The following is a 23124-nucleotide window of genomic DNA, read 5'->3' as shown; positions in this document are numbered from 1 at the left end:
ATTCTCTACTTGCCTGGATGAGTGCAGCTCCAACAACACTCAAGAAGCTTGACACCATCCAGAACAAAGCAACCAACTTGACTGGTACCCCATCCATCAGCTTAAACATTCACTCCTTTACCAAGAACACACAGTAGCAGCAGTGTATACCATCTACAAGATGGAATGCAGCAATTCACCAAGCCTCCTTCAACAGTACCTTCCAAACCTGCGACTTCTATCACCCAGAAGGACAAGGGCAGCAAATGAATGGGAACACCACCACCTGAAAGTTCCCCTCCAAGCCACACAACATCCTGACTTGGAACCAAATCTACAAGTATAAAAATATTCACACAGTCGCTGGGTCAAAAACCTGGATCGCCCTTCCTAAAAGTACTATGGGTGCCCCTACGCCACATGGACTCCAGCGGTTCATGAAGGTGACTCACCACCAGCTTCTCAAGGGAAACTAGGATGGGCAATAAATACTGGCTTTGCCAGCTACACTCACATCCCATGAATCAATGAAAAAGTGCAAAATATGCATGCATTTAAAATGTTTTTCTACAGTGTATAGACAAAGGAGAAATAGTCATTGAAGTTTATAAATCCAGCAAGTTCTGTAGTGCCCATGGAAGAAGTAGACATACTTCCATCAGGTCTAGTAGCTCCACTCAAAACCTGGGCTCATATGGGAAGAATTGTGACGGGGGTCCCCTCACATCTATGGACCTATATCCCAATATAAGTCACTGCTTTCAGAATTGGAAGAAGGAATAGAGGGAAATACGACTTAAAGTCATCATTTCATGAGCTGAATAATGCAAAACCCAAATATAAACAGAATTCTCCCCTCATTTGCCCAAGGTTTTAAAACTTGGACAATTTCAGACTCCCACTGTTTATGCATCGTACCCTAGGTGTTGTCTTCACTCATTTTCTTATCAACAGCACAGCCAATCTCTTTGTAACCTTGCTCGAGCTGCGTGCCTTGCTATACCACAAACGCAAAGACGGCTGACAATTTGGACAGTCCTTTACAGCCTTCAAAAAATCCATCACATTCAGCTTTGGATCCCATCAGCTGCATAAAATCCATGCATCTGTGGGTAATGACATCAGGTCAGCAGAAAATGTTCACCATGAAACCTCAACAATGAAGAAAAATCAGGTCGGAATGCATTCTAACACTTGCTACACACAAATACTAAAATTAAAATAGCATAGTCTGATTTCCCTCACCTTTCCCTATAAAGGCTAGTGAAGATACCCCATCAACACTACTAGTTATCAATCGGGAGCCTTGCAAACCTTGCAAGTTCCAGTGGAACATTGATGTTTCACAGCAGAAATAAACAATGAAGTTAAGTGACAGAAATGGGTCTAACCGTCTGGAAGCTTGAGAATTCCAGCCGAGTGACTGAAAATTACCTGGAAAGTTTTCACACAACACTTCGACTGGTGTTGCTCGCTTGGTGTCCCCAATCTTCTGATATCTTTCTTTTAATGTGTCCGCCTGGAAAAGAAAGTGAACTCAGCAATGATGTTACCAAGGCAATGCAAATCGGTAATTAGCAGTTTGGATTTGAAAACCAGAGTTAGAGGGGAAAATAACTTGCCTTAAGGCCCTGCCAAGGAAGACTGCCACGGAGGAAATACATGAACATGTGACCTAATGCTTCTAAGTCATCTCTTCTGCTTTGTTCTGTCAAGGAGTTAAAAAAAAACTATTAAATATCTTTTCTTTTTAAATTTCCAGGACCTTAAAAAGTAGTCGCGACATTATATTATAAATGTTGGACTTTATTTTGCCATCATTTCATTTTCTTTTCTCATGCAAGGCATGTGAAAAATCCTTGTATTTATTTTGCTGCATACTAAGAGACCTTAAGAAGAATAGGCAGTTTTTCAACAAAATGAAGTTCAGCTAACAACAATTACACTGCACACATATAAAAATAAAACCACATACAAAGTAACTTCTATTTGAATGGGGTAGTAGAACAGTATATGGTGCTTGTTTTAAAATTAATCTTTGGGCTGAGGTTGGTTTTATTCTTAGGCTAATAGTTGATGCCATTCCTTAACCAAGACTAGGATCTTCTAACTAACTCTCTCCTCTGGAGAGAAACCTGACCATTAACTGACAGAAGAATATCTTAGCTCCACTGCCCAGGTGAAACATGCCTGGATCAGATATGCCCTAGCGTTCCCGCTATTCAGATCAGAGCTTTGAGTCCTGCACTGGCCTCAGCCATCTTCCTGCACAGCATGGGCTCTGCTCTGCTCTGCATTTTAGTCCTCCTATGAACAGTATCCATCTATTGCCTCACCCTTTAAGGTCCAAACATCTTGGAGGACCATGTAATGGAGAGCTCAGCACAATGTGCGAGACCCTTGGAGTGTACTGCAGAATTCCACCCGACCGGTTGAGGCACCAGAACTGCATCTTCAGCAGCCCAATGGCCTCATCAATGCTAGTCTTTATGAGCAGATGGCTTCAGTGGTAGCGCCTGTGTCTCCATCCTGGTGTAAAGGGGTGAGTAGCCATTTCTTCAAGAGATATCCCCTTATCCTTTAGAATCCATCCAGAGAGATTCGGTGGTGACATGAAGAGCTGCAGCACCCTGGACTGCCGGAGGATGAAGGCATCAAGGCAGCTGCTAGGAAAGCAAGCAGGCACATGGTCGCAGACTAGCTGAGCTTTGAGGGAGTGGAAGCTCCTCCTGTTGATGAATCTCATTGGTTGCTAGCACGTTGTCCACATGCAGTTGGGGGAATCCAGTGAAGGAGGCAAAACCCACTGCCCTTAATGCCGATGATGTCCCAGCTGTCTGTAATTACATGTATTGCCCAGCTCTCACAAATAGGCCATCGGTGACCTCCGGAATGCAATATAGTGTGCTGCCACAAGCAAGAGACCACCGAGGTTCAAAGCTGATCCATGGCATAAACTAGAAGTGACGATGTACAAGGCCACAGTGACCTTAACAGCCACTGGCAGAGCATGTGGGGCAGTATTACGAGCTATGAAGTCTTCCTCAATGAGGGCACAAATGTCAGGTACCATCTGCCAAGATAGGCGCAATCTCCTCCGATACTGATTCTGACATGTCCAAGTAGCTCCTTCTTCAGCAGTACACTCTGTGCTAAAGGCATGGCCTTTGTTGCCTTTCCGCCCCTCATTCCACCCCTCTTCTCTCCTCTCCTCATACCCGGGGCTCTGCATTTGTACCCAAGGTGTTGATTTTCATCACTACTCATCCCTGTCTCAAGGGTACCTTAATTCAATGTCCAGCTGTTGCCTTTATTGCTTTGCTTGCGTTCAGCTGTACTGAATGATTACTGCTCTCACCCCACCACACCAATCCCCCCCCTGCTGAAATCCAAAGGGTCACAGCCTCCTCCAGTGATTAAACACCCATAGATCACTTGCTCCACTGACTCTGCTCACCTAATGACACCTGTGTGCCAATGTACGAGTGCCCCTCTCAATTGTGCACCCTTTTTATGGGCCCACCTAATTGAATGATACGGCCATGACTAACTCCCCATTGTGTTGCGATCTGCTTCTACATTGACTGTTCCAGACCCATTGTAAAGTCAGTCTCTTCACAAAAATCGCAAACTGGCCCTTAACGAACCAACAAAAAGCTAGTTTTTTTTTGACCAAGATACAAATATTCAGTTTTATTTTTCTAGTATTACGGCAAGGTTGGCTTTCATAAAAAGATCATTCAAACATCCCCTTTAAACACTAAGCAGCAGAAACAAGTCCTTCCATAGCACCTGATGGAACACAGCAGGTGAATTTGGAAACTGGAAGGCAGTGACCAATATTCCCCTCTGACCTCCACGTCCCCCAAATTTCTCATTCCCTATGCAGGAAAGAAGGACCTTATTTCCAGAGTTCTCCGATAGGCTCCTCACCAGCTTTCTCTATGATTTTCTTCACTTTAAATATTATCTCCTGGTGTAAATCTTAAATACTTTGAGAAGCATCTAATGTCTTCCAATCTAGGCTCCTGTCTTTCATCAGCTCTTCAAACTGTTGAAGCACGAGCTCCTGGAAGGTGAGATTTTCATTCCACTCATTGCCAAAGCCCCCTCGCTTCATGGCTATCGAAGGGTTAAGATGAAGGAAGAGGGTTACATCAGGCTTTGGAATACCAATGTCTGGTTGTATGCACCATTCCAGTGTGAAATCTGGTTTTGCACTTGTGAAAGCAACTCCAGAAAATGCATATCTATCCAGGATCAGAGTGACCCCTTGCTGTAACTTCTCTTTAATCAGTGACACTCGTTCCCATCTATTGGCAGCAAAGAACAGATGCACACTGTGACCATCCAGGTTATTCTTCTTCTCCAGGTATGAGCTGATCAGGCGACTAATTTCAGACCCTCTGGCCAGGAGCCGCAGTACCTTGGCCCGCTGCCGCAGAGCCTCCTGCAGCTTCTGACACTGGGTGCTCTTCCTGGGCCGATCCATCCCCTCCAGCACGATCAGAGCTCCGCGCTTGGCCGCCATCAGTACCGCACAACCAGCTTAACTGCCTTTGACCCAAATTGGGCAGGTTGCTTTGTCCTACCTTCTGCCCCTCCTGAGCAAAATCACCACTGTCAGAATGGCGATGGCAAACCAACACAACAGCCAGCAGCACAATTTTCTGTATCCACCCGCCTCTGTTCCTGCCCCCATATTGGGGCAAAAATTCTGCCCCATAGATCACTACACTCATTTGCCATTTGTAAGACTCACACGATCAAAACAAGTGTTAGTGGGAACTAAATTGGGTCTATACATAGTTATTGCAGTACCTGAAACAATACTTGTATCAATTTCATAACACTGCAGTGATACACAGAATTCAAAGTGAAACCCAATACAACTTTATCCTTATTTGTAATTTGTGATAATTCAGAGAAGTTAATGTAAACAACTAAAGACAAACACACATGCAAACCATCCACATTTCACAAAGATAGTCAGGGTTTTCAGGAGGGTATTTGCTTGTCCACTTTGGAACGAGTTCCAGAAAGAGCAGATAGTTCAGAGGGTTTACTGTTGTTAATGCAGTCATTTTTAGAACAAACAAAAATCAAGTTATATGGTACCAACACCAACCACAACTTGCATTCATTAAGCATATTTAACACAGCAAAATGTCCCAAAGTCCTTCACAGGAACTTCAAACAAAATTTGACATAGGGTCACATGAGGAGAAATTAGGACCACTTAGTCAAGTGGGTAGGCTTTGAAGAGTGTCTGAAGATGACAAGAGGGAAATAGGGAGGCTGAGGGAGAGAATTCCAGACCTAGGGCCCAAGAGGCTAAAGACAGGGTCATCAATAGGATGTCCAAGAGGCCAGAATTGGAACGCAGAGATCTTGGAGGGTTGGCGGGCTGGAGGAATGTGCAGAGATAGGGAGGGGCAAAACCCTGGAGCGATTTGGAAACAAGGATCAGAATTTTAAAATCGAGGCATTGTTGGGCTGAGAGTCAACATAAGTTAGCAAGCGCAGGGGTGGCGGAAGAACAGGACTTGGTGTAAATTATGATACTGGCAGCAGAATTTTGGATGAGCTCAAGTTTACGGAGGGTGCAAGATGGGAGGCCAGTCAGCAGAGCATTGAAATATGCAAGTATCTAGATAGCAACTGGATGAGAGTTTCAGCACAAGGGAGCAATAGGGGCAGAGACGAGTGACGTTATGGAGGTGGAATTGAGCAGAATGGTAATGAGGTTGAAAGCTGATCTCAGAGCAAAATAGGACACCAAGGTTACGAACAGTCTGGTTCATCTCAAGCAGTGACTTCGGAGAGTAATGGAACTGAGTTTGTTGTCGGGACCAAAGGCAATGGCTTCCCTATTCTTAAAATTTAGTTGGGAGAAAATCCCTGCTCATCCAGGAGCGGATATCAGAGAAAAAGTGTAGCAAATCAGAGGTAGTGGAAGGTTTGAGAGAGGCAGATAATGAGGTGGGGCTAGAAGTCATCAGCGTACATGTGGAGCTTGATGTACTTTTGGATGGTATCCCCAAGAGGCAACATGTAAATAAGAAATAGGAGTCAATCAAGTTAAGCTACTTAATTAAAATAGCATTTATCTCATTTTCAGCCTGAACAATATAAAGTATTAACCGATTATCTGTATATGTGAAAAGAATTGGACATGTCAGCTTTGTGGGAAATGTGCTTTAAAAGTCCATTGTATTTTATAATATAACTAGCATGAAGAGATTATTAAACTCATTTAGGCTGGGTCTTAACTATCTGAACTTATCTGATAACATACTGTGAAAAATTCAATGCATGGAATCGTTCCAGATTTGCATTAAGTGCAGTAGCGAGCAGGAAGAATGACATTTTACCCACCAGCCACGATGGCGGCTTCTCAAGCCACATCATCCCAGCCCCGCCACATTAATCACGCATTCCCAGAAAACACATTGTTTCAATGGCGGAAAGGCTCTCATTCGCCTGCCACGCCATTACCTCTCTGCTTCACGCCGGGCACCATATTTAAAGTGCAGCCACGCATGCACCTCGGTGCTTGCAGCCCAGGATTGCTGTACGGAAGACACGGCCCCAAAAGGCAAAAAGACTGCAGTCCCCAGGTTCAATGATGTGTCTCTTGGACGCAATGGAGGCCCGCCGTGATGTCCTCCACTCCCGCTCTGGCTGAAGGATGGTCAGCAACATCAAGCAATCCGGCTTTGGAGGTGGTGGCAGATGTGGTCAGTGCCAACGCCCTGCAAAAGAGGACAACCACCCAGTGCCTCAAGAGGGTGAATGATCTCCTCCGTGCTGCCAGGGTAAGTCACTCTTTTCATCACTTATAATTCACACACTCACAAACCCATCACACATCCAAAGGGGCCTCACTCACTGCCAGTTCAACGGACATCATCATTCACTCTTTTATACACACCTTTATTGTCCTCATCCCATCCATGGAACCACTCATCATCCAGACATAATAAGTATGCCTGGCATCTGGCCTGGCAGGCGTCCTGCTTACAATCTCTCCATCTCTAGTCATGTAGGACAAGCTGGCACACAAGAGGGAGAGGTTGCAGACTGGTGGAAGAATGCCTGAAATAAGGGTCCTCACGGACTTTGAAAACAGCCATCCAGCTGACCGGCAAGGGTCTGGACCGTTCTGTGTTGACGGCGAGGTCGGCGCTGCTCTACCAAGCGAGGATCAAGCAGTACAACATCCATCAGACAACCATGCTGCGAGTAATGTGTCCTCTTTTACAGACCACTGCTATGCGCTAATTATCTCTCCTTGCACATTTGGGAAACAGCCAACGGAGTCCACAATCCAGGGTCCACAATCAAGCCCCAAGAAGTAGCCTCTGAAGAATAACCTGAAGGCACCCTCCTTGAAGTCCTGTTACAGCGCTCACCCACACCCTCCACCAGCACAGAGACACACACCTCAGTGAGACCTATCTTTGGAGTAGCCTCAGGATCACAATCTGGTGAACAAATTGCACTTCTGATCCACAGCAGGCGGAGGCAGGGACTTCCCAGGTCCCCAGCACTCGGAGGACTGCTGGAGGCTAGAGGTTTTCCAAGTTCGAGTCAGCTGACCACTTTCTGGACTCGGTCATGCCTCAGTTGCTAAGGCTGTAAAGGCAAACTCCAGAACATCAGGAAGGGATGCCTGCTGCATAACTCAGATTGCAAGGCATGATGGAGTAGTCCGTCTGCTTCAGGCTGAGGTGCCAGCACCAGCATGCCAACGCACCAAGGTCAACACAGCCGTCATGGTCCAGGACGTTACTCCTACACTGGCCAGTACGAGGGCCTCATCGCTGTCATCATTGCCTTAGAGAACCTCCTCACCCTCATCCCCGTTGGTGTCCTCCTCATCAGAGACCTCCAGCTCCTGCAACTCCTCCTCAGTCAGCTCCTCTTGCCGTTGCAGCACCAGGCTGTAAAGGGTGCAACAGACGACAACAGTGTGACGCCCTCCATGGACTATATCGCAGGGCTCCACTAGACCGATCCAGACACTGGAACCTCATGGTTTGCTCCACCAAGTTGCGAGTTGCAGCATGAGCCTCGTTGTAACGTTGCTCTGCTGTAGTTTGAGGCCGCCGCACGAGTGTCATCAGACATGACCTCTGTGGGTAGCCATTGTGAGAGGGGAGCCATCCCTGCAGCCTCTGTGAGGGCCCACAGGGTCAGAAGACTTCAGGGATCTGTGACCTACTGAGAATGTAGGAGTCTTGGACAATCCCTGGAAACTGCACAGACCTGCAGGATTGTGTTTGGCATAATTGCACACCATTGCACATTGAGCAAATGGAGGCCCTGGCGGTTGACATATAGTTGACCGCTTATTGCGACGGAGATCTGAGCGCCACGTGAGTGCAGTCAATGGCACCCTGCACCTGTGGGAAGCCCGAGATCTGGGCAAATCCAATTGCTCTTGCTTCCTGGCTCTCCTGGTCCCAGGCGAAATGCACAAAGTTGTGTGCCCTTGTGAAGATGGCATTCGTAACCTCATGGATACATTTGTGGGTGGAGGATTGTGATATCCCACAGAGGTCGCATGTGGAGCCCTGAAAGGAGCCACTAGTCTAAAGATTGAGCGCCGCAGTCAATTTCCCAGCCACTGGCAGTGGGTGCCCTCCATGTCCCCGTGGTGCCAAATCTTGCAGTAGCTGGCAGATGTAAACGACCAGTTCCCTAAACATGTGCAATCTTCCGTGACACTGATTTCCGGTCATCTGCAGTAATGAAAGGCGGCATCGATAGACCCTGGTTCTAGCTAGGCGCAGACCAGCGACGGCTCGCTGTGGCTCTTTGGTGGTGTGTGCGGGGGCCCCAGCCACCCTTTCTCCGAGGGTGCTGCTCCTCCCTCCGCGCAGCCAGGCACCTCAGTCACTCTCTTCTCCGTCGTCTTCGCTCTCTATACATACAGCTAGTTCATGAAACTCCATGATCCTGATGTACTCCTTCTGTAGGATGAAAGAGAAGCACGTGGTTAGCTTGGGTGTTATAAGAACCTCCCTTGGTTAAGTGTGAAAGCATCTTAACGCATCCTGGCGGGTGCTGGCCAGCACTTGGATGGCCAGAGTTTAGTGCGATGCATGGCTGCCCAAGACCCCACCCACCTCCACCTGACCAATTGGCAACACCTTTCCCCATTGGACCGCATGCTGTGTACTCAGCTCAGGCGCAGGCATTCTCCTAACCCACACTGCCAGGCTGCCCTGTAGGCTTGAACCATGGGGGAGACTGGTCCAAACCTGAATGTTGACATTGCAAGGGGCTGACAGAGCCTCCATGGCCAGCTTTAGCAAGGAGATTGTACAAAGTGCCCAGCTGTCCAACTGTTCTACAGTGCCATTAAAACGCTCATTAGTTTGCAGTCCGCGCCCAAGGAATGAAAAGCTCTGGAGCACTTGGTGGCACTTTCAGGTGTCCACGTTGCTCGAGTGGGCAGGTCAGCTAGAGACTCGACTCCACACATGTCAATGTGGCTGCATCTGAACTGTCCCAGCTGCAGAGGAATGGTCACTTTATACAAGTTTTTCCTAATGTGAGGCCCCTTCCATCCCCCCAAGGGTTGCCCTGCGGTTGAAGGCGGTGCTTGTGCATTACCTTCAACCACAGGGCAGCCCTTGCCCCCCACTATCATCCACAATGCCCTTCAACTGCAGGGTAGCCTTTGCCCTCAACATCACTGAAGATGCCTCAACATTGAAGTCCAACAGGTGACCCCGCTGAGCGCTGCACGACGTTACTGTCCACTCGCCTCAGAGATCCCCTCAAAGTGCAGCCTGTCAAGTGCATGCCTTATATATGCTCTTGTGAAACACATCAGTGTGGGAGGGCGATCCAGCGGGGAAGATGATTCCGGTGGGTTGGCCTTGTAATGAAATGCAGATGTATTACAAAGAGGTTCCTGACGTCGGATGGCAGGGAACGTGGCCTGTGATTGAAGGGCTGAGCAGACAATCGCAAACTGGTTTCACAACACTATGAAACTGACTTTTGGCCTTCTCGCTATATTATGCGCTCTCACCGCCAAACAGGCACAGAAAATTCCATCCAATGTTTATTTCAAAATATAAATTTAAATATGGTTCAATTGGATCTTTAACATCATTTTCAGAAAGTCAGATTTTTTTTTAAAACATCGACCACATATAAGCCCCTTAAAGGCAGGCAAATGTCTCAAGACTTTTCACAGAGGTGTAGTAGATAAAAAAAACAGCAATGAGTAATAGAAGAGCTATTAGGCTAGGAGAGATAGGCTTTAAGGATAGTCTTAAACAAGGAGAGGGGAATGGAGAGTTGCAAGATGGGAATTCTAAAGCTCAGTGTCTGGGCGGCTCAGTTCACAGCTGTCAACGGTGAGATGAAAGGTATGGGAATACACAAGCCAGAGATTGAGGAATGCAGAGTACGGTTGGGAAGGAGACAGAAATTTGGGTGAGGCCATGAAATGAGAATCTTAAATTTGAGACTTATGGGGCGCCACGAGCTGAAGTAGGGTTGAGAGCTCAGGGTTGATGGATAGATGTGAACTGATGTGGGATAGAATGCTGATAGAGCTCTGCACGAGGTGAAATTTTTGAATGATGGCAAATAAGAGACTGGCCAGGAGCACATTGAATAGTTGAGTCTGAACGTGACAATGCACTAATGAGCATTTCAGCAGTAGATGGGTTGAAGGAGGGGTGGATGCAGGCAATGTTTGGAGGTAGCTGTGGGCGTTTTGCTGAAGAGAATATGGAGCCAGCAACACAGCTTGGAAGGTCAAATAGCATGCTCAGAATACGAGCAACTCGGTTTAACCTGAAACAATAACTAGCGAGGCAGCTAGAAATCAGTGGCAAGGGGACAAAGGCAATGGCTTCAGTCTTCCCAAGTTTAACTGGAGATAGTTGTGGCTCTTCGAGAGCTGAATTTCAGACAAGCAGCATGACAACACGGAGGCAAAGGAGGGGTAAAGAAAAATAGTGGAGAGATAAAGCTGTGCATCATCAGCACACAAGTGGAACCTGATCATATCTTTTGAGGTAATGTCACCAAAGGGCAGCATGCACACAGGGAAGAGGAAGGTACCAAGGATAGATGCTTTGGGAACTTCAGGGCTAATTGTGTGGATGCAGGGCGACAAGCCATTGATGGAGATGCTCTAACTACAATTGGAGAGGCAAGTGCAAATTTAAGTGTGGACAGTATCACTGAGCTGGAGAATGGGTCAAAAATCGTAGAGGCTGAGAAAGGATAGTAAACTGTGGTCCCAGTCAAAGAGTGTCATTTGTGACTTAATTTTCAGGTGGTATTCATGCTGTGACATATACTGAAAACATGATTGAAGGAGTTCAAACATGAATGCATAGGAAAGACGGTCATGGATTTGGGTTGTGACATGTTCAAAGACTTTGGACAGAAAAGGTAAGTTGAAGATGGGGCGGTAGTTTACAAGGACGGAAAGATTGGGGATGGCTAAGTTGTTCACCAGATATATTCAAGCCTGCCTTCATTATATTTGAAGTAGCAAAGATCAGAGCCAAACCAGGGGAACTACCAGGGATTTCCATAACAATTTTCCCACTTTCCCTGAAAGTATGGACTCCTTGCTAGGGTGCAGTTCCACAGCTGATGGTCAATCCTCAGCAACTGGTCTGAATGGTCACTGGTTATGTATGTGAGTGAGTCCTGCTATTTGACTGCTGATGCATCAAATGCAAGTCTTGTCCAAATACACCACATGGACAGCGGCGGTTCAAGAGGCAGCTCACCACCACCTTCTCAAGGGCAATTAGGGATGGGCAATAAATGCTGGCCTAGCCAGCATCGCCAACATCCCATGAACACATGAAGCTAAAGGAGGAAGTGGGTAATAATAAACAGAGCCCTGGCTGATGCTCATCTCCCTAACTTAAGAGCATGAAGGCCAGTTGTCATCAGCCCACTGCTGTTCCAGGTGAGATGTGAATTTGTCACAGACCAGGGAGTGAATATGGCACCTTCTTACAATGCATCACTCAGGTACTCACTGAATGGAATTGCTGATGTGCTCTTGGAGCACATTCTTCAATGCGATTTAGTGACTTTTGTACATTATATTGCAATCACAAAATTTCCAGTTGCATGAACCAATCCTTCAATGAAAACTTTTCCCGTCAATTAAAAGGCTTGCAGCCCTGTCAAATGCAGATCAGATTGGAGCATGAAAAGATTCATGTTTAGGCAGGTTAGAGTAATGAGAAGTAGTGTCAAAGTTCATTGACGAGGTAGATTAATAGAATGCCGCCGGGGGGGTGAAGGGAAGATGTGTTTGGTGGTGCTATCATGCTGGAGTTGGCGGAAATGGTGGAGGATGATCCTTTGAATGCGGAGGCTGGTGGAGTGATAAGTGAGGACAAGGGGGACCCTATCATGTTTCTGGGAGGGAGGAGAAGGCATGAGGGCGGATGCGTGGGAGATGGGCTGGACACAGTTGAGGGCCCTGTCAACTACAGTGGGTGGAAAACTTCGGTTAAGGAAGAAGGAGGACATGTCAGAGGAACTGTTTTTGAAGGTAGCATCATCAGAACAGATGCGACGGAGGCGAAGGAACTGAGAGAATGGGGTGGAGTCCTTACAGGAAGCGGGGTGTAAGGAGCTGTAGTCGAGGTAGCTGTGGGAGTCGGTAGGCTTGTGATGGATATTGGTGGACAGTCTATCACCAGAAATTGAGACAAAGAAGTCAAGGAAGGGAAGGGATGGGAAGTGTCAGAGATGGACCATGTGAAAATGATGGAGGGGTGGAGATTGGAAGCAAAAAGCAGGTCCCGACGTGAGCATGAAGCAGCACTGAAGTAATCATCGATGTACCAGAGAAAGAGTTGTGGGAGGGAGCCGGAGTAGGACTGGAACAAGGAATGTTCCACATACCCCATAAAGAGACAGGCATAACTGGGGCCCATGCGGGTACCCATAGCCACACCTTTTATTTGGAGGAAGTGAGAGGAGTTAAAGGAGAAATTGTTCAGTGTGAGAATAAGTTCAGCCAGACGGAGGAGAGTAGTGGTGGATGGGGATTGTTCGGGCCTCTGTTCGAGGAAGAAGCTGAGAGCCCTCAGACCATCCTGGTGGGGGATCGTCACCACCTTCAACACCTCTTTGTTCTTTTGTCTATGACATTTTTTGGTTATCTGCTCCTATCACTGCTTGCTTGTCCCTACAACCACCCCACCCCCACTTCTCCCCCCACCCCCCTACCTTAAACCAGCTTATATTTCACCCCTTTCCTATTTTTACTTAGTTCTGTTGAAGGGTCATGAGGACTCGAAACATCAACTTTGTTCTTCTCCGCCGATGCTGCCAGATCTGCTGAGTTTTTCCAGGTATTTCTGTTTTTGTTCTGGATTTGCAGCATCCGCAGTTTTTTGTTTTTATCTCCATGTTACCATAGTGCTACAAGGACTGGTGAGATTATCATGGAATATTACCAGTGAATCTGACCAGTACCAACTTCTAATAAGGCCAAAGGTTCGTCAAACATATCATCAATATTTTCCATTTGTCAAACAAAGGGAAAATACCAACAGGAGGAGGAGAAGAGAAGTAAAATAGGAATAATCATGCCAGGCAGGATGAAGGTTGCACCCAGAACATTAAGCAATTTTTCTCTTTCAGATATTGCATTATCTGCTGCATGCTTATAATATTTGTTATCTTTTTAGCAAACACCAGTCTTTTGTAGATTATGCATCCAAATTATCAGTGATGTTGATATAATTTGTATTTTATTATTTTTGATCCTGAATTTAATCTTTATCCTCATTTGGAAAGTAGCCAATTCTGCTTATAATTCAGTTTTAAATATCATGGGCAATAAACCAAACCATAAAAAAGTAGCAACAACATCAAGAAATAATCCAACATAAAAATTAACCATTCAACGCGTGGCTTCAGGTTACTTGTGGGTTTGCCTCAATTTCCCCTGGGGCCTTTGCTGTGCTACACAGACCTCTAGGATGCAAATGATAAAAGGGCAGTCTAAAAAAAAACCTGACAAACTTCTGCATTGCAGACCCCTCTCTTGGGAAAACACTGCAGCTGACTGCCCCGCCTGGAGACAAGCACTGAAATTTGGTTCAGCATGACTGAGGACCATCTATGCCAAACTCGCAATATCAGACATGCCCTCGAGAAGGCCAGGTGTGGCGCAGCTGCAGAAGATCCCCCCAGCACCAACAACGACAATATGAACTGCCAGGTTTGTGGATGTCCTGTGCTGATCCCGTGTCAGACTCTTCAGTCACAAGGCGACTTACAGAAGGTGATGAAATCATTTACAGCTTGGGCACAATTGAGCGAGGAGTCTACCAAGAGATCGCTAGGCCTCCATTTACAGGCTGTGTAAATGATGTCAGGACTGTGATTCACTGCTGTTCCCATGGGGGTATTGTTACAAAACAAGTCTTTCTATATAGTCATACATTAAAGCAAACAGCACTATTAAAACAATAGAACCTGCATTTTTAATTTAACAGTTGCCCCAAGTTTCTTTCCCCACCACTGCCCTCTTGTGGGGAAGTGCTCGAGCCCCACTGACAACTATCCACGGTGAAATGATTAAAATCCGCAGCTCACTTGTGTGGGAATCACTTGAGCCGACTCGTATTCAAAACACAACTCGGGAGTATGGTCCTCAATAAAGTATCAGTAAATTTATCAGTTGCATTGGAAGTTCAAATCAAAACCGTAAGATAAACTCATTTATATACTCATTTCTTAGACAGGGATTGAGCAGAAAATAAGTTTATCCTCCAAGAGAAAGTGAACATTTAAGGCAGTAATCCTAAATTGCAGCATAAGTGGATGGTTGGAAAAATCTTGAGCCTATCATCTCAGATGGGAAAGTTATGCACTGCAAGGCCAATATTGTCATGCAGGAAAAGTATACAAAACAACAAAAAAATTAAAATATTTCTTTGATGTGACCACCTTCCTACCATAACTTTCACACATTGAAAAAGGCTGCTGAAGCTCAGTGATGCTGCTAAAAGGGCCTCAACAAATATTCAACTAATCTGATAGGTGACTATTGATCCTTTGAGAGAGTAGGGTCAGTTTTAGTCTACTTAATATTAAAATCAGGCACTAATAGGGTGTCCAAGGTCAGGCCCAATAATTCACCTGATTCCCAATGGTTTCAGTCTCTTCCAGGTTCCAGTAACACCTGGGTTAAGCAACCAAAGCACCCATCTGAAGGGAGAAGCTCCATTAGCATGAGCAAAAAGGGGCAAGGGGGCAAGGAAGGGCACTGCACCAAACACTGGTCCATAGGTGAGCTTGATGCCAAACCCTCAGCAAACCCAGTGAAATCCAAAAAGGTAAGAAGCCTCGGTCTGGCTTACAGGTAGTAGAGTCTTTAAAAGACCTACATACTTAAAAGTAATTTGTAAATTGTTATCAGCTGGCACTTTGGCTTTCATTAGCTTTTGGATTCGGAGGAATGTCAGAATTTCTCCATTAGATGATGTGGCTGTAAAAATAATCCTAAACCCTAATTTTAACTAGAATTCACTAAAACAGATGAAATTCTAATTTTTTAAACACTTACTTTGATTTCTTTTGCAACTTATTATTTCAATCAATTGGTATTTTTTGACTGAAAAAAGATCAGCTCCAATTAGGAGAATGAAAAAATTAGTGTCCAAATTAAAGATGCTGATTTAGAAAAGGATGCCACAACTGTGCCACTACCCGTCTTTAGAGGGGTGCACACATCTCGAGTTCCTGTTACACAGGTCTTGTGCCAAGCATCAACCTGTATGCAAGCGAGGTAGAAACAACGACAGCAATGGCAACAACAACTTGCACTTTTATATCATTGTTTAGATGTAGCAAGAAGTCACAAATGTGTTTAACATTAGAACGTAACAGTGGATACCAGGAAGGAAAAGAAAAAAAAATGGAGGGGGTAAAGTGGGGGCCAAAGGCATAAATCTTAGGGAAGCATGTTGTAGTGTTTTTTGAAAGTAGCAAGTATGTGACAAGGTGGGAAGGAATCATTAGTCTTCAAAAGGACACAGTAGCTGAACAAGTGGTAACCAATAGTGGAACAAAGGCAAAGTATGATGTAAGAGGAGTGGAAGTCACATTCAGGGCCATAAGGCTAGTGGGAAAATAATTAAGGAAAATCACTGGGATTTCAAAAAGAATGGAATGCTCGGATATTGTGAAGGTGAAGTCACAGTTTGTTGGCAACTGTGTAGGCAGTTAGAGAAAATTAGGCAAATGAGTTTGAAGAAGGGGAACAGGTAGTGCCACAAGGCGCAGTAGGTGAGGAAGCAGAGCAGCGCAAGGTCAGCAGGAGGTGGGGAGGAAGGTGAAGGCGAAGGCATTGAGATCCCAGTTAACAGTTACAGTTTACACACAGTGCATAGGAACAAGTAAAATTAGCTACGTTAGCTACTGCAAAAAAATCAGATAGATGATAATGATGATGAGCTCCAGTACGAGTGGTCTTACAAAAGGTACAGAGAATTAATGGCAATGATTATCTGCCAAAAACTGAGTTCCTGATTTTGTATATCAATTACTTTTGTTTCCCTTCCTCTCCCTCTCCTCCACCCACTGCTCCCACCTTTGTTCTTCTCCATGGTCTTCTGACCCGTTTGCTCTTTCTCCCTTTCCTACTCTTCCCAATCACTCTAACTTCCTCCCTTCTTTCTCCCAGCTACTGTAATACCACTCCCACCATCCCTAGTCCCTCCTCTCCATTCCTCTCTCCTTTCATTCTTTTCATTAAAATTAAGGGAATGAAAATCTATACATAGCAAGCAATCCACTACACCAGATTACTGTCCTACCAGTGAAGGCTAAAACTACCCCAATGGGTGCATTCTGGTTGGCTCCATAATCCCATGGGTCTTGACATCTGCCTCATTCCACAAGGTCAAGAGGCTATTAAAAAGGGGATTGGATCATTATCTGAAAAGGAGAAATGTGCACGGCTAAGGGGAAAAGACATGGGAATGGCACGACATGAATTGCTCCTTCAGAGAGCCAACATCAAACATGATGGGCTGAATGGTTTCCTTTTGTGCTGTAACCATTCTATGATTTTAAAACTAAAATGTTAGGCTTCCACATATTAAAACTAAAATATCATCCTCAGCTAGCTTGAAATTATAAAGCAATCAAGCTCGAGCAACTACTGGTGCAGTTAGGGTCAAAGGACAAAAATAGACAACGGTGCGGCCTCAGTTCTCACTTTCACCCTCTCCCTGGAGTTAATGCTGGAACAGCAAATGTTGCTGACACACTCAAAGTTTGCAGAATCTTCCAGCTTACTTCTCTTCACAGTGCACAGTCAGAATGGTATGAGGCCCAGGGACAGTAGAGATGCCTGAAACTGCAGATTATGAGCTCAACCAGGAAGACATGGATTGATTACCAACAGGTTAGTACCTTAGTACTTTGTTATCAAATGTCAGCTTGTGCAAATGATCACAGATCATCAGTTCACTTCAAAGGGAGCCATCATTTTTTAAAAACAAGTACTTTCAACTTCTCAAAATATTGAGAAATTTAGCACCAAAGCATCCACATACATCCAATAAAATGTTTAGTATACTTCCTGCCCTGTGGCAACAAAATTATAAGAGAGCTCTTCTAACTCACTATAGGCTAAATACTGCCTGCAAGATTTTTTTTTTTACAAGCTACGATTTTGAATGTCAATTTTTTCATAAGTTGCATCAACTTGAGCTTCCGTCAAAAAAATAACAAAATTAATATGCAAACAATATTTCCAACTTATTTTTTCAGTAACGTATTGTTTAGCAGACGGCTGAAGCTGTCAATAATGCATTCTGTACCCAGTAAATGACAACAGATGTAGTAACTGAAGTGAAATGGACAGGAAACCACTTGGACACTTTCCAGTTTTTGAGTATAGAGCTAAAAAAATTAATGTTGCAGTCGTGGTATCTTCTAGATGGTGAAATAGTTAAATAGCTATATATGGGAATTCCAAGTCAAAGGTTATTAATAACCAACCTTGATAGCTCTATAATATTTCCCTTCTATTTAGAGAAAGAAAATAAAAACTATTAGAAATCTGGGTTACCTAAGCTCACTTGTGTAGATCCCAGCTTCAGGTCATACAAGAGCAGAGACTTAGGAGCCTATCCACTGACTGAATTTTTGGGAATAGAGATATAATAACAGCATACATATTAAAAACACAAAAATGCCTTTCATTCCTGTGGATCCTGCAACAAGACTTCAGCTGCTCATTTGCCTAGCACTGTTGCATTACAAAAACTCTATGTATAGGAACAATACTTTGTGCTCGTCACTGTTTTGTGTGTACTATACAGTCAAATGACTGCAAAACATTTCTTTTTTTTTGAAAGAGACACAGACTGGCACAGAATTGGCAAAATGTTGTTTTCTTGTTCACTTCTATTCAAAATGCAGCCATAGTTTAAAATCCACTCCAAATCCCCCCGGCTTTCTGGCTCAGAATAACAGGATGTGCAGTATGTGATGGACTGCACTTAGATCCTGTGCCACTTAAATCACATACAAGTTTAGGATAGAGATGCTGGGTAAAACACAAGTACAGGTCAAATTCTGTTGAAGTCACCAGCTTTGTGCAGAAGCCAAGGGGATTAAACTGAAATAAAAGAAGCATTAATTTCTGGATCTGTTCATCGACCAAAATAAATGGAGTCTTCTAACATACCAAGATAGTGTTGTCTTGCATGTTACAAATGTTGTGTTATATCAGAATGAAGAACATTCTACAATGAAGTTACATTTTTTCCTCAACTTCTCCTCCTTCCTTTTCAACAGATGGATGACTAATGTAGCACATACCACTGTTCAGTTTAAATTTAAACAGGTTTTTCTTTTCAATTTACATTTCCAGATGGGTATGATATTACTTGGCAACATTGAGAAACATTTTTATAACCTGTACAAAATTTAATCAACTGTAACTGCCATATATATTTTACTTTGCAGACGTACTTTGCTCAACACGAATTATGATCATAGCCTTCTATGGATTAAATTAACTTCCAAATTCAAGTAGTCCTCAATTTCAGCAACTATGACCCATTCATCCGAGCAGCAGCAATGAGCCTCCAATTGCCGCTGCACTCATAAATTCCAACATGATGCTGCTGCGCATTTCTTCTGGGATCTTCTGAGCCTGGCTTTCACAGAAATGCACAGCATCCATCAGGAAACTCCATCGGAGTGGAGTGGAGTCACGGGAAGACAGGATAAGCCTCCATTTTTACAGCACCAGCTACCATATGGTAAGTTTAAAGGTCCAGTTTGAATGTTGATAAATGAGTGGGTGAGGTGGGTAAGTGAGTGGGGGAAGGGGTGTAGGCAAGTCGGGGGGTGGCCAGGAGGGGTAGTCAGTCGGGTGGCCAGGACAGTAGTTGGGTCAGGGGTAGGCTGCAAAGGATTGGTCGGTTCAGGTCACAAGAGTAGTCAGGGTGGTGGGAGGGGTCATCAGGTCAGAGGGTCATCAGGTGGTCAGGATGGTAGTCAAGCCGGGGGTGGGAAGTCGGATCGTTTCGGGGAGGGTAGTCAGGCAGTCCTGGGGGTGGTGGTGTTGTCAAGGGTCAGTTGTGTACTTACTTAGGTGTTAGACTAGGTTTTAATCTGTTTAACATTTCCTGGGTAACTATTCAACTAAGTACTGTGGAACTGTCTGATGTCTCCAACTCTACCTCAGAGTTGGGGACATCCACGGAGGGTCCTAGGAAGCAGGGGAATTGCTCATCAAAAGTTGAAACTTCCTGGGCAATTCCCAAATAGGTCCGCACGTTCAGGACCTCCACAGGGTCCTGACACACATCTTCAGCCGTACTTCCAACCTCCTAAGATCTGGAGAATGGAAGATTTGGCCCTATACCTCCAACAGTATTAACTTCAGGTTTAGTTTTCTGAAGCATATTTGCTTTTCACTCATACTCAATTGTATTAAAGAATTGTAAAGATCACAACACTCTACAACCTCTACAATGTTTTTGTCTTTGCTTTGTCTAGCACAATCAAATACAGGCCACATGCATCCACAAGGAACATTTTGCAAAAACTATAGAAATGATGTAAAGTACCAGCATGCACTTACTGTACATAGTATCACTACCCAAGAGTCATGATAACCCTTAACACCTGAAGAACGACTAAGACAATCCAAGTGTGGCTTTATAAATAAATGCAGTTTCATTTATTAGTCAGAAAAAGGGCCTTTATGCAACTATTAATTATTTTATGCACTGTTTAAGCTAAACATTTCTTTTTCAATATACTGAGCTTTATTGTAATTATTCTGAATGGAACCACTCATGGTTAGTTGTGAGATGTAGACACTATATGATAACAGACAAAGGATAACACAGTCACTTGTCAAAGAACAATACCTTCTGCTATGTAACAAATGAATTTTCTTTTTTTATGTACTAACTTCACGGCTAACTCTGCCAGTCACCATTTTAAACCTTCACTCAGAATATTCACGTACTGAGATAGTTCTACTTTTAGCAAAACCAAGGTCAAAACAACATTCTATCACTGCAACATTTACAGCCTAACTGCCAAGGATTCAAGCAAATCCTGGGGGGAGGTAGTGGTATTGTGGTATTGTCACTAGACTAGAGATCCAGAGACCCAAGGTAATGTTCCAGGTACCCAAGACAGGCAGATCTCACCATGGCAGATGGTACATTTTGAATGCAATAAAAATCAAATACTGACCATGAAACCATTGTCAATTGTTGTGAAAACCCATCTGGTTCACTAATATCCTTAAGGGAAGGAAATCTGCTGGCCTTACCTGACCTGGCCTAGATGTAAAGCCAGATCAACAGTGATATACTGAACTCTTAAATGCCCTCTGAAATGGCCCAGCAAGCCACTCAGTTGTATCAAACCACTAAAAAGTCTAAAAAAAAGAGGGAACCAGACTGACCACCTGGTATCGACCTATGTACCAGAAACAACAACGGAAAACTCAGCCTTGTCGATCCTGCAAAGTCCTCTTGACCAACATCTGAGGAGAGTGCCAAAATTGGGAGAGCTGTCTCACAGGCTAGTCAAGCAACAGCCGAGTCATACTCAAGGAATCATGCCTCACAATGCCCCAAATGCCACCGTCACCATCCCTGGGTAGGTCCTGTTCCACTGACAGGACAGACCCAACAGAGGTGGCAGCACAATGGTATAGAGTCGGAAAGGAGTTGCCCTGGGAGTTCTCAACATCAACACTAGGCCCCATGAAGTCTCATGGCATCAAGTCAAGCATGGGCAAAGAAACCTCCTTCTGATGATCAAATACCGCCCTCATCCCTCATCTCTCAGCCGAGAAATCAGTACTGCTCCATGCTGAACACCACTTGGAGGAAGCACTGAAGGTGGCAAGGGCGCTTAATGTACTTTGGGTGGGGGACTTCAATGTCCATCACCAGGAGTGACTCAGTAGCACCAGCACAGACCGACCTGGCCGAGTCCTAAAGGACATAGCTGCTAGACTGGGAATGCGGCAGGTGCTGAGGGAACCAACAAGAGGAAAAAACATATTTGACCTCATCCTCATCAACCTGCTGCCGCAGTACTGGTAGGAGTGACCACCGCACAGTCCTTGCGGAGAGGAAGTCCCATCTTCATATTGAGGATACTCTGCATCATGCTGTGTGGCACTACCACCGTGCTAAATGAGATAGATTTTGAAAAGATCTAGCAACTCAAGACTCGGCGCTGTGGGCCACAAGAAGCAGCAGCAGAACTGTAGTCAACCAGAAACTGTACCATTGTGGCCTGGCATATCACCCACTCTACCATTACCACCAAGCCAGGGGAATCAACCACGGTTCAATGAAGAGTGCAGGAGGGCATGCCAGGAGCAGCACCAGGCATACCTAAAAATGAGGTGTCAACCTGGTGAAGCTATAACACAGGACTACTTGCATGCCAAACAGCGAAAAGCAGCAAGTGATAGTCAGAGCTAAGCAATTCCACAACCAAGGGATGAGATTTAAGCTCTGCAGTCCTGCCACATCCAGTTGTGAATGGTGGTGGACAATTAATCAATTCACTGGAAGAGACGGCTCCACAAATATCCCCATCTTCAATGACGGAGGAGCCCAGCACATCAGTGCAAAAGATAAGGCTGAAGCATTTGCAACAATCTTCAGCCAGAAGTGCTGAATGGATCATCCATCTCGGCCTTCTCCAGAGGTCCCCATCATCACAGATGCCAGTCTTCAGCCAATTCAATTCACTCCACATGATATCAAGAAATGGCTGAAGACACTGGATACTGCAAAGGCTAGGGGGCCTGACAATATTCCGGTAAGAGTACTGAGGACTTGTGCCCCAGAACTTGCCGCACCCTGAGCCAAGCTGTTCCAGTAGAGATACAATACAGGCATCTACCCAGCTATGTGGAAAATTGCCCAGGTGTGTCCTGTATACAAAAAGCAAGACAAATCCAACCCGGCCAATTACCGCCCCATCAGTCTACTCTCAATCATCAGTAAATTAATGGACGGGGTCATCAACAGTGCTATCAAGCAGCACTTGCTTAGCAATAACCGGCTCACTGACACCCAGTTTGGGTTCTGCCAGGGCCACTCAGCTTCTGACCTCATTACAGCCTTGGTTCAAACATGGACAAAAGAGCTGAACTCCCACGGTGGGGTGAGAGAGACTGCCCTTGGCACCAAGGTAACATATGACCACGTGTGCATCAAGGAACCCTAGCAAAACCGGAGTCAATGGGAATCAGGGGGAAAACTCTCCACTGGTTGGAGTCATACCTAGCACAAAGGAAGATGTTTGTGGTTGTTGGAAGTCAACCATTATAGTTCCAGGATGTCATTGCAGGAGTTCCTCAGGGTAGTGTCCATGGCACAACCAGAAAACAGCGAGACTTCGGGAGAGAGGCGTTGAAACAGCAAGACTTCGGGACAGGGGGGTTAAAACAGAGAGACTCAAGTAGGAGTAAGGCTAAAATAAAAGCAAGGGTCCATATTCAATTTAGTTAAGATATGACTGGGGGGCTCAGTCCCGTGATTTGCACATCCTGCATTATGTGGGAAATCCTAGACACTCCTGGCAGTCTGGATGACAATGTGTGCAGGA

The 23124-nt window shown here is 45.0% G+C and overlaps 2 protein-coding genes across 4 annotated transcripts in view; both read right to left on the bottom strand.

Annotated features, from left to right (window-relative positions):
* LOC144695841 (casein kinase I) overlaps positions 1-23124 on the bottom strand; it is a 296518-nt gene that overhangs the window by 82794 nt on the left and 190600 nt on the right. For both annotated transcript variants that reach the window (XM_078566880.1, XM_078566871.1), the window contains exons 7-8: positions 1602-1687; positions 1414-1498 (exon numbers count right to left, since the gene is read on the bottom strand). In XM_078566880.1, coding sequence (XP_078423006.1) covers positions 1414-1498; positions 1602-1687 — 171 coding nt within the window. The remainder of the gene's footprint in view (positions 1-1413; positions 1499-1601; positions 1688-23124) is intronic.
* LOC144690406 (thymidylate kinase-like) lies at positions 3965-4510 on the bottom strand. 2 transcript variants are annotated; one of them, XM_078557884.1, is made up of 2 exons: positions 4153-4510; positions 3965-4101 (listed from the first exon to the last, which is right to left on the bottom strand). In XM_078557884.1, the coding sequence occupies exons 1-2, from the start codon at positions 4508-4510 to the stop codon at positions 3965-3967; spliced, it is 495 nt and encodes a 164-aa protein (XP_078414010.1). The 2 variants fall into 2 exon arrangements, with proteins under 2 accessions (XP_078414010.1, XP_078414019.1); XM_078557893.1 differs by having other exon boundaries at positions 3965-4188; positions 4321-4510.

This window comes from Cetorhinus maximus, chromosome 2, assembly GCF_964194155.1.
Source record: "Cetorhinus maximus chromosome 2, sCetMax3.hap1.1, whole genome shotgun sequence".
Taxonomy (NCBI): domain Eukaryota; kingdom Metazoa; phylum Chordata; class Chondrichthyes; order Lamniformes; family Cetorhinidae; genus Cetorhinus; species Cetorhinus maximus.
The sequence above is the reverse complement of the archived record's forward strand: the minus strand, read 5'-3'. Positions and strand labels throughout refer to the sequence as shown.

Excerpts from the sequence above, each read along its gene's own strand:
- LOC144690406 (XM_078557884.1), bottom strand. The coding sequence starts at position 4,510 with ATGGCGGCCAAGCGCGGAGCTCTGATCGTGCTGGAGGGGATGGATCGG. Across the intron at positions 4,102-4,152 it reads GTGCATACAACCAGACATTG|CCATGAAGCGAGGGGGCTTT; the intron begins GTATTCCAAAGC and ends ACCCTTCGATAG.